Genomic DNA, 12,049 nt, shown 5'->3' with positions numbered 1-12,049 from the left:
GTGACCGTCATTAGCATCATCTCCTTCCTTCCCTCCCTCTCTAATAATCGCCTTCCGTCTGGCTGTTTTTAATAAGCATTTTCTTCTCTCTCAGTATCAGTCTGTAGAGAATGTGTTCGGATGTATTGATTTCCGCCCACAACTTTGCCCCTGTGACACAGTTTGGTTGGCCTTTTGACACCACAGATTAATCGATGGTGACAGTTCTGTCAACATCACGGGATTTCTGGTGCAAGAAAAGAACACAGAGAGTTCACGCTTTCCCCATCTGTGGCTAAACTCTTACTATAGTCTTGTATGCTACAGAGAAATGACTGCTTGATAAATCACAGAATATGAGCCGTTCTGCTGTCTGAGAGTATAGTGTAGTGTTCTGCTGTGCAGTAAGTGAAATGCAGCATTTGTCAGTGTGAAAAAAACCTGCCAGACATCAACAAACTCTACGTAGCCACACACAACTAGAGAAGAACACCAGTGACTACACTGAAGTGATGACACTAATTAGACAATATTTCTAGATTATTACTAGACACAGCTCCGTTTTCCAGAATGGGAGATGACCATTTTCAGAAATGTAATTTGGCCTTTGAGGCCACTGCTGCGGTGACATTGAAAATCTTATATTCATTGATCTTGTGCATCATTTTTCTTTCTTTTTTTTTTTTTTTTATGTCTTGAAAACATATTTTTGGTTTTCTGTGATGATATCTAGCTGGCTAAAATAGATGAGGAAACTAACAAGTTAATCATGTATTCTTTTGCATTGTATGCCATAGTTTTTCCAGTGTGTTTATAAATTGAGTTAATTTTTTGGCTGTATAATTTCCATCTTTTCAGTTTATTTTGCAAAGAAAATGTCTTTAAAAAATTTTTTTTTTTTTGGTGATGAACAATGCACAAAAAAAAACCTTTTCTAGAAAATATAACAATATAAAAGTGTTATAAAAATTTAATTCATGTTCATCCTTGAATAAATGTGCAGTTTAAAAAAAATAAAAAATCTTGACCCAAACAGTTCTGTGATTTAGTCAATGACTGGCCAGCAGAAAACATCCTTCCTGTTAAGCCTTGATTTTATTTTATTTTATTTTATTTCTAACTTTTTTTTTTTAATTCAGCAAAAACACATATATTTTGCATCAAATTGTGATGTTGGTGAAAAAAAAATAAACTCTGAACAGGTGCAATATAAAGTATAGTATATACTACAAAAGCATAAGCCATGTGTATTGGTTTCATTTTATGTAAAGAGCCAGCTGTGTAGTTTTTATACTCAAATGTAGAGAGTGTGTGCCGGTGTGTTTGCTTAAGATGAGTTGAGCTTGTCTTGTGGTGGATCACCATACGATCTAGTTTCAGTGAAAACAGAGCAGCCTCAGCCTTGACTAGTCAAGCATGTGTGCCAGTGTCTATAACTACAAAGGTTAAAGTTTGTGTGCTTTATTGGCTTCATTGGTGTTACAGATAACACTGCATGTGTTTTATCAAACCAGCCTTAGACAATAAAGAACAAAAGATGCAAAAATAAAGTTTTCTGCATTAAAGACCACCTCACTGTGTCTTTATCTGCTAGATGGAGATTTAATGAGTAGGAGAGAGACACAAGGAAACACAGCTGTTTGTGAGGGGGTGGTAGCACTGGCTGTCAGTGTGGTGCCATTTCTGTCTGTTCATGTGGATACAGAGTCACGGCGCAGTGCAGCAGCTCTCCTTCACTCACGTGGCAGCAGCATTATCATAAAACCTATAAATCTAAATGAGTAGTTTTAAGCTATCAATGGAAATTCTGTCATCATTTACTCACCTTCATGTCTTTCCAAATGTGTATGATTGACAAAAGTGTTTAGCAGAATCTCATAGGTGCTCTATTTACATAAAATTAAGTTGGATGGGGACTGGGGGCTTTCAAGCCCCAGAAAAGAAATACAAATCACCATAAAAGTATCATAGTACTCCATAAGTCTTCTGTAGCCTTAGATGAAGTTGTTTTGTGCCAAGGGTGTAGGTTTGACATAACGGCAGGACAATGGACATTTAATTGTTTGATCAGAATTGTTGCTTGGGAAAATGTAGTAGTCATTGGATAGTAGTCCATGTTATTTCAGATGCAGCCAAAATTACACATAGATTTAATTATTTGAATCAAAATTATTGCTAGGGACAATTTAGTAGTCGCTGGAAAAAAACAATCATACTAACCTAGCATCCCTATTAAATTCTACACCCCTTGGTGTGTGGAATCTCAAACTGAAATTTGATTTTCGAGGTCTCACATCGTTCAAAAGTTAGGGGCCAGTAAGATTTTTTAAATGTATTTATTTAGCAATTTTACAAATGAATTCTATTTCAAATAAATGGTGTTCTTTTGAACTTTCTATTCATCAAAGAATAGAAAGATATGTTAAAATATTTAGCAGTTTTCAACATTGATAATAATAAGAAATGTTTCTTGAGGAGCATATTAGAATGATTTCTAAAGGATCATGTGACACTGAAGACTGGAGTAATGATGCTGAAAATTCTGCTTTGCATCACAGGAATATATAACATTTTAATATTTAAATAGAAAAAGTTTTTTTTAAATTGAATATGGAATGTTTTACTGTATTTTTGATCAAATAAATGCTGCCTTGGTGAGCTTAAGACGTGGTACACAGTATAATTACACTATATTCCAAGTCTTCTAAAGTCATATAATAGCTTTGTTTCAGAAAACTCTATCTTTAAAATTGCATTCCCTTTATATTCTTGTTTGCTTCAAGATTTTAAAAATGGCAAAGACTGACTTTGTCCTGTATTGCAAATAATTTTTGAATATGCTAAAGTAATAATATAGGGGAGCTAATTTCAATGAATAATGAGTCACTTTCACTGTATGCAAAAGAGCAGCCTGAATATTCTACTTTTCCTTTTGTGTTTCACAGACGAAAGGAAGGCAAGGTTTGAGGATGTAACACAAATGTGTTCAACATAAACAGGGACATTAAAGGCAATAGACAAGTTGAGCAGAGGGGATAAAGCTACTCTTTGAAGTCAAAATGGAACAGAAGCTAAAAATAGAGGCGCCTTGGCTCTTTTTCCTCTAACAACCATTTTAGCGGAACAGATCAGAAAAACTATTCACAGATCGGAAGATTTTCCCCTCGCTGACGTCATACAGAGATTAAGGTCTTTCTGTTCTCAACATGAGCCAGATCTCACTTCAGAAAGGGATTTATCTTACCATAGTTTTTTAACTATAGTTTTTCAGTTAGTACTGTGGATGAAAACACAAGTTATGCTTGCCTCAAGAAGTTCACACTGCTGAGATGCATAGGCCAATCGGATCACAGATTTCCCTCTGCATATTGGCAGCCGATTGGTCAACACGATATGTAATATGTTGCATGATTTTCCTCAATGTCGTCTGTGTTTGACAGATGTAGCTTGTACCATTTTCTGACCTGCATGAAAGACTGTCCACAAGCCCACACATTGCCTTGTGAACATCCCTCTAATTTCCACTAATGGCTTGACATCCTCTTGTTGTCACACTAAAGAAATATTTCCAAGGTCATAGCCTCTATTTCTGGAAAAGTGAATATTATGATGAGCTAAAAATGTTTCAGATATTGTCTTGGTCACTAACATTATAGATTAGGAAAAGGCTCGTCTCCCATTTCAAGAAATGTTATATGTATAAAAGATGCCAGGCTCGTGAGGAATATGACACTTTGGTCAAATGTCTTGAGATCTCTGGTTGTTGATGACAACCCAGAACCCTTTTTAATGATGGCATTTTTGGGCGGAAATCAGCTGTCTTCTTAAAATCAATGCCACTTTGCTTACAGAAATGAATCCTTAAACCACATTTCTTCTTGATTTTTCTCTCTCTGCAGGGGTGTGTGGTTGTTGTGGAGCGCTGAGGCCACGCTACAAGAGACTGGTGGACAACATCTTCCCTGAAGACCCAGAGGTGATGGCATTCCCTCTCTCTCAACTCCATCCATCACAGAGAGTCTATTTATAGTCAAACAGTCTTCATTTGCCTCTTGAACCGCTTATTTGCAATTGCATTTATGTTCTTGGCATGCTTGTTTTTCGAGATCACTTAAAAGAAAGAGCATTAGTGTGTAAGAGGCAATTACCTAAGCAGTGTCCGAGGATGCGGCGTTCAACACCATTTTATGTTATTTTCTCAAAAACTATCCACCTGAAAGCTGAGATATCTGAAATGCCTTCTTGAGTTCATATCTGTGAGCCTGATGCGCTGCAGTAGCTCCAGTAAATTAGTGCTCAGTGTGGGTTTAAAACCAGAGGGGTTGAACATTACTATAATGATTATCCAGCTACAGAAGAACTCCTATGGATAACCTTCTTCTTCATTCCAGCACAAAAACTCATTGTCCATAGAAATAGATGGACTGAGTAGTTTCCTTAAATCTGTATGTTACATTTGTCTCCTTAAAGTTTGGATTATTTAACTGTTGACTAATTATCCAAGACTTACCTAGTCAGTGAGTACTTGAAAGTTTATCTACCATGATTTTAGCTTCAGTATTTCATCTTTTAGCAGTGATGCAAATGAATAAATGGTGAAGAACAAATGAATAGATGAGTTTAGCAAGATGACTGTCCTTTCCAAATTAGACTTTTTACAGAAGATTAATTTCTAAATTCACCCCTTTTAAAGTGCTGCAGCTATCAAAGCAACACTTTTGTAACAACTTCACTGTCTTTATTTCAAGACACATTACTGTGCTGTAGGTCACCAGCTGTGAGCAATATTCCCATTACTATACAGAATGCATAAGTTTTCTTCTGTGAAGACTGTAGTTTTGTCATCTTGTGGAAGCGTGTTCTGTCCTTCCATCTACATTCTGTCTAAATTGCAAATATGTTTCCCAGGAATGCACAATATATTGGTACCATATTGGTTGCTGCCCTGATATGGATTGATTATGGATGTTTATTTATGCATGCTTATTTCCCCTTTTTATATTTGTAAAGGTCTAACAAGTAATGCTGTTAAATGTGATCTTTAGCATATCTCAAAATTAATTTATTTTTTTTCTTACTTTTATTATAATTTTGATACTTGAATTCCCTTGTATGCTTAGATTGAATTTTGACAATGATACACTACCATTCAAAGTTTGTTTTGTTTATTGAAAAAATACTTTTATTTAGAAAAGATGCATTAAATTGTTCAAAGGTAACAGTATAACTATTTATAATATTAGAAAAGATTTCTGTCTTCAAATAAATGCTGTTCTTTTCATCAAAGAAAAACATTAAAAAACTTACCAACCCCAAACTTTTGAATGATAACACACTTTTACAGATTGAAACATCTTCATCTTGCCCTCTTCGAAGTGTGATGTGTCAATGATATTGATGCTTTCTCTCTCTCTGTTTGTGTGTGTGTGTCTGTAGGATGGATTGGTAAAGGCCAACATGGAGAAGCTGACTTTTTACGCTCTGTCAGCTCCAGAGAAGTTGGATCGGATCGGGGCGTACCTGTCTGAGAGACTGTCTCGTGATGTAGCTAGACACCGTTATGGGTACTGAAATACATAACAAGCGTGATCTGAAATACCCATCTTGTGATTTGTAATGCACGTGTTTTTCTTTCTCCTGTTCCTCTTGCCCATATTCAGTGTGTGTTTTGTCTCTTCAGGTATGTGTGTATTGCGATGGAAGCCCTTGACCAGCTGCTAATGGCCTGCCACTGTCAGAGTATCAACCTGTTTGTGGAGAGTTTCCTGAAGATGGTGCGGAAACTCCTGGAGGCAGACAAACCCAACCTGCAAATCCTGGGAACAAACTCTGTATGTACACACTGTTGTATGGTAGTTCACTGACGCATAGGGTACTGCACCTGACTGCAGTCTTTATGAGTGCATTTTCTATAAAATGTTTATCCAATGATCACAAAAGGATGGGATAGTTAAGAAACTTAAATGAAACTTAAAATGAAAATTAGTTTTGTAAGAAAAAAATCCATCAACTAAATCAATACACATTCTGTTGTCACATTCTGCTAGTAAAAGTGTGCAATATTGCCCTTTTAATGCTCTGTATTTTGGACCCCATGTGCAGTGAAGGTTTGTTTTATATAAAACATTTGCTGATGAATGTTGAAGATGAGCAGCAAACAAGCACACACACTAGGGTGCATATAAATGCAATCAGGACATGGAAATAAAATCAAATCCAATTATAGATCAAAATTAGTAATCTAGGCCATTGAACATGCACCCACATTAAACATAAAATGCAATGCTTAAACTGAGAGTGACTAACCCGTTTTATTTTATTCTGTATCATCCAGAACCACCTTAGCTCCTGCATGCTGCAGAAATCAGTCATATATAAAAACCCCCTTTTAAACTGATTTTATTTCTCAGTGGTGTTTCGCAATGACCTTATTTACCTGGAAATGCTAGGAAAGAGATGCGTTAGTCATAACTGCACCCACATCTGTTCTCTGAAGGTGCATCGGGTTCTGCAAAAGCCAAATTGCATAATAGGAAGGAAATGTAGGTCCAGAGTTTGCGATGCAGTTATTAATTAATTACAGATTTGATATGCAGGCACTAGTTTAAAATGAGTCATTAAATCATCTAGGTGGCAGGGTCTCATTTATCAGTTCTCTACCATTTCTATATTAAGGCATTTTATTTTTATTTTTATTCATGACCTTGGTGATTTTGATCTAAAATTGCTGAAAACCTATAAATAAGATAAACCTGTCAAATGATAAAAAGATTGGGTTCATTTTTAAAACTGAAATAAATTTGGGAAGACTGTATATAATAGATTAGTTGTTCATGTACATTGAAATATTAATATACATGCAAATATCTGAATCTGTGAAATTATATGTGAATATATGATGCATGAGTGTCATGGCATTTCTAACTAACTTCAAATCTGCATTACCTAATGAACCTGTCCTAATCTTAAAATAATGTATTAATGTTATTAGTTTAATTAACTTCCGTGCAAGTGAAGCCTATTCCCCTACAGTATATGGATATTCATTATTATTGTAGGTGTCAGAAAAGCTTTTATTGTCTAATAATGATGATGAGGTGACAGTGCTGTCGACTGGGGTTAATGTAGAACAAAACAACATCACATTAAATATTTAATCTTTGATAATACCATCTCATAATCACCCACTCACTGACTCTGGGTGGAGCAGCATTTGCAGTCTATTCAAGGAAATGGGATTTTAACCTGATTTGGCTTTAGTTTGTCTAGGTATGTAATTAATTTATTTCTATTGAATTGCTCTCATTTTGCAGTTTGTGAAGTTTGCTAACATCGAGGAGGACACCCCCTCGTATCATCGCAGTTACGATTTCTTTGTGTCACGGTTTAGTGAGATGTGCCATTCCAACTATGAGGACCCCGACATCCGCACCAAGTGAGCAAACACACATGCACACATCTGGCAGTGTGCAGTCAGTTTAGAAAGACAGACAGTTAGTTAGTTAGTAGGGGTGTAAATGTATTGGAACCGAAATTTTTTGGTAGTCTTATTTTTCAAATTATGCAATTTTTTTTAAAGGAAATTCAAATAATAAATTCCTTTTTTTACGCTTTTTGATGTTGCGTGACAGATCGCTGTATAAACACCTCACTTTAAACGGCAGTGTGGAGTTCGAGTGAGCGTGATCATGCCTTATTCTTTATCACTAGTTTGAACGTGAAATAAACATAAACGAACAAATCATGCCTCTTGTAGTCACTCAATCAGTGTTTCAGCTGTGGAAAGACACCAATGAAACAGCTTGTAAACAAAATGTCACGTTACATTTCATTTACCTTACGCAAGTCATCAGTTGTCCCGTGTCCACAGCTCGTTAGTACTATAGAGAAATCAAGTCTAGAGAAGAGCATTTCTTTAAATAAAAGAGTAAATAATCATATTTCAAAATACATAAAAAAAAATAATAAAAATTAAAAAAAAAAATCATTCACAAAACAAATAAACCAGCACTATGTAAAATAATATAATTAAAACGACTTAAAATGTAGAAATTTTGTAATTTAGAAGTTAATTTAAAAATGGCATTATGTGCGATGTATATGTTTTTTCATACAATTTTTGTTTAAGTTAAGTGTTAATTATAATATTTAAAAATAAATAATAATTAAAATTACTATAAATGAAAATCTTATAGTAATGTAATTAAAATTGAATTTATTTAAAGAAAGAGCAATTTGTTCAGTAAACCACTGTTTAATAAAAACAAAAAAAATTATAATAAAAATTTTAGTTTTTTTCCCCTGCTGTCCCGAAACAATACCAAACCATGACGTCAAAACCGAGGTACGTAACAAACCGTCATGTTTGTGTAATGGTACACCCCTGATAGATAGATAGATAGATAGATAGAGAACATTAAAGAGAACATGCTATACACACATTTTTCACATCTAATTGAACACTTCCTCATCTCAGAATCCGAATGGCTGGAATTAAAGGTCTACAGGGAGTAGTGAGGAAGACCGTAAACGATGAGTTGCAGGCAAACATCTGGGACCCTCAGCACATGGACAAGATTGTCCCCTCACTGCTCTTCAATCTGCAGTCTGGTGAAGGCACAGAGAGGTGAGTGAGAGTCTTGGGATTAAACTGGCTAATAATTGACTCATATGGGACACAAACTTGTCTTCCTCCTGGGATGCTTGGCGGCTCTCCGCGGCTGAATCCACCATTGAGCCGCATCATTTACATTTACTAATTACTTGAAAACAAAAGGAAATCCAAGTAATATAATCTGTAGGAAATTATCTAGTAATTACAAGCAGTTGTGATTGGTTCAGCCAATAAACCCCACCCTTTTCATGCATTTCAACTGCCATTCTGCCTGCTTATTCTATTTGTGTGGGTGAGAATCAGCCACTCACTGTCTTTGCACCTACAGTCAGATGCCTACAAGGGAAATAACCTGAGATATTGTCCCTGCTGACAACTCAGAGCCAAGTGGAAAATCACGCAGTGATCATGTGACTTTCCTTTGAGTTTCCTCATGTATTTTCATTTGACTATTAGGCATATTTTACTGGACTATCCTCCTTTTAATGTTACTAGGTTTTATTAACAAATTTCAATAGTAGATTAGAATAAAATGAAAAATTAGAAATAATTAGAATATCAAAAATACATTAAGACACTTTTTTACAATTTAAAAATACATGTGGTGACACAACCAAATTTTCAGCATCATTACTCCAGTCTTCAGTGTCACATGATCCTTTAGAAATAATTTTACTATGCTGATTTGCTGCTAAAGCTAAATGTATTATTATCAGTGTTTAAAACAGTTGTGCTGGTTAATATTTTATGTAAAACCCTGATACATTTTGTCAGGATTCTTTGGTGAATAGAAAACTGAAAATAGAAAGTCTTTACTGTGACTTTTGAGAAGAAAAAAAAACAAATAACAAGTTAAGATTATTCATTACAAAAAGCATGGCAACAGTACAAAACTTTTTCACTATCTATATATATGACGAGTAAGGGTTATGACTACAGCTGATTTATGCACCTGCACATCTTTTAAATTTGGCTTTAGTACAAAAAGCTGCAATGTTTGAAATTTGAAATCAAAATTGATCTACGAATCGCTTCCATTATAATCACTAAAGCTGGATTCTTGTTGATGCGCCCCTTACACAGCCATTATTAGACCACGGGTGGAGACCTTAATTACCCCTTTCTGCTGTTTGCTATGTGCTAATTGGCGTTTGATGTAAAGGGCAGCTGATAATTACCTCGTCCTGTGAGATGTGCACATTTCAGATGGGCAGGACAGCGAGGCTAGTTTAGTGCAAGCACAGCAGTGGACTAAAACACAATGCACTTTTATTTCTGGTCAACTAAACAGTCCAGCATCCTTCTGGACGTGTGGCAGGAGGCTTTTAGCTGAGGTGAGAAGAGTTTCTGCAGATTTAGCCCAGCGTCATGTGGTTATATAACCGAGGGACCGTGAGTGGAGCAGCAGGCTGACTGACAGCAGGATGTGTGAGGGCAGAGGAATAGTGTGATTAATTAATGATGAGACAAACCCTGAGACACCCTCAGCCCTTAATTTTTTTGACACACACACACACACACACACACACACACACACACACACACACACACACACACACACACACACACACACACACACACTGTGAAGCTCATACAGTAAGTTTTCCATTATACATAACATGATGTCAGACTTTCAGGCTCCTACATTATTCAAAAAAGCATTTTCATAATCTCTGTTTTGTATGATGTTTTCTTTTAAAAATTTACTTGAGAAGCAAAATATGTATGATAATCAGACTTGATAAGTCTCAAATGAACAGTATAGTTGCTGTAAAAAATGTTAGAACTGCTATCAAATATTAAGCTGAAAGAGTTTCTGTAGTTCTGAGAAGTTTAGCGTACAATATTGTTGTTGTATAACTTGTAATTATTTAAGAAACTAAGATTCATGTGACTATAGTTGCTGTAGCATATTTTGCTGGACTGTCTTGCTTTTAATATTCTAGACAATGGTGTTTAGAAATTTCAATAGTAAATGTGTTTTTTCAAAACATTATAATTAATAACTAATGTTAAGCTGAAAGATTCATATAGCTGTAGAAATAATTTTTGTTGTATGCAATATTGTATTGTTTTCAGGTTATGCAAATAGTGTTTTTCAAAACACTTTTGTCCTGTTTTCTTGTTAAAAGACCATCAGAACATATTTAAGATGAATAAATATAAAATATGTATGATAACGTCTTGATTTACATTTTGAACTAAATTTGCATTAAGTGGAGATTAGCCAGTTATAATGGAGGTATAAAGATGTCTTAAAGCAGGGATAGGCAACTTCGGTCCTGGAGGGCCACTGTCCTGCAGAGTTTAGCTCCAACCCTAATTAAACACACCTGAACAAAGCAATCAGTGTTTTCGACATTACTAGATAGATACAGGCAGGTGAGTTTTTATAAGGGCTGAAGCTAAACTCTGCAGGATAGTGGCCCTCCAGGACCAGAGTTGCCTATCCCTGTCTTAAAGTGACAGTAGCAGGAAAACTGTTTTTCTAAATGTATCTAAATGATAACATTTTTAGTTCAAAAATCCTTGAAATGGACTGCTAAAAATTGGCTACAGGTGTTGTTGTCTTTTATTTGATTTGTCAGTACATTTTTATTCAGGTTCTTCTCAGAAGCTCTGTTTAAATCCTCAGTTGAGAAGAGCTGAAAACAAAAAGCCTCCCTCTCTTTGTTTTCTCTGCAGTCGCTCTCCCTCCCCGCTGCAGGCCAGTGAGAAGGAGAGAGAAAGCCCAGCCGAGCTGACAGAGCGCTGCTTTCGGGAACTGCTGGGCCGTTCCGCCTATGGCAACATCAAGAACGCAGTCACCCCTGTGCTTATGTAAGAGACCCACCACATATCGCGCCTGTCAGCTTAGGTTATGAAGGTTGAGAATTTAATTTTGTACACCTATGTGGGCATTGCTTTATTTTTTAAGTTATAGCTGTATGCAATTTAAGATTAAGTGAATTTGTCTTATAATTGTAGTCTCTTAATGTTGGCATTTCGATAAGGGACTAAGAGTAACTCTGAATACTTAATACACGTTTTCAGTGTTCAGTTTAATTAATCTCACTGCGGGTGGAGTGAATCTCATTTTTCAGTCACTTTTGGCTTCAGTTCTCAAGCTCAAGGTCTGTTCTCTCACTGCAGGCATCTTGATAATCACTCGCTGTGGGAAGGCAAAACATTTGCAGTGCGCTGCTTTAAGATCATCATGTACTCCATTCAGGTGAGTTCAGAATCTAAGCTTGCTTGTTATTTATTATAAAAAAATAATAAATGGAAGAAAAAAGGATAATTTAATGATTTATTGAAATGTATACTGATGTTTACCTAATGAAAAAAATTCATGCCATTGATTTGTATTTATTTTGTTAATTGTATTAAATTTTTTAATATATTTTAGATTATATAAAATTTTTAATATATAATTTTGGGTGGTACAAAAAGTTTGTCGGAACATGTTTAAAGCTT

The 12,049-nt window shown here is 35.5% G+C and overlaps 1 protein-coding gene across 2 annotated transcripts in view; it reads left to right on the top strand.

Moving 5' to 3' along the window:
• LOC109056131 (EFR3 homolog Bb (S. cerevisiae)) overlaps positions 1-12,049 on the top strand; it is a 32,776-nt gene that overhangs the window by 10,844 nt on the left and 9,883 nt on the right. For both annotated transcript variants that reach the window (XM_042755932.1, XM_042755933.1), the window contains exons 2-8: positions 3,879-3,955; positions 5,416-5,543; positions 5,660-5,810; positions 7,293-7,414; positions 8,456-8,605; positions 11,279-11,413; positions 11,726-11,804. In XM_042755932.1, coding sequence (XP_042611866.1) covers positions 3,879-3,955; positions 5,416-5,543; positions 5,660-5,810; positions 7,293-7,414; positions 8,456-8,605; positions 11,279-11,413; positions 11,726-11,804 — 842 coding nt within the window. The remainder of the gene's footprint in view (positions 1-3,878; positions 3,956-5,415; positions 5,544-5,659; positions 5,811-7,292; positions 7,415-8,455; positions 8,606-11,278; positions 11,414-11,725; positions 11,805-12,049) is intronic.

This window comes from Cyprinus carpio, unplaced genomic scaffold (assembly GCF_018340385.1).
Source record: "Cyprinus carpio isolate SPL01 unplaced genomic scaffold, ASM1834038v1 S000006759, whole genome shotgun sequence".
Lineage (NCBI taxonomy): Eukaryota > Metazoa > Chordata > Actinopteri > Cypriniformes > Cyprinidae > Cyprinus > Cyprinus carpio.
The sequence above is the reverse complement of the archived record's forward strand: the minus strand, read 5'-3'. Positions and strand labels throughout refer to the sequence as shown.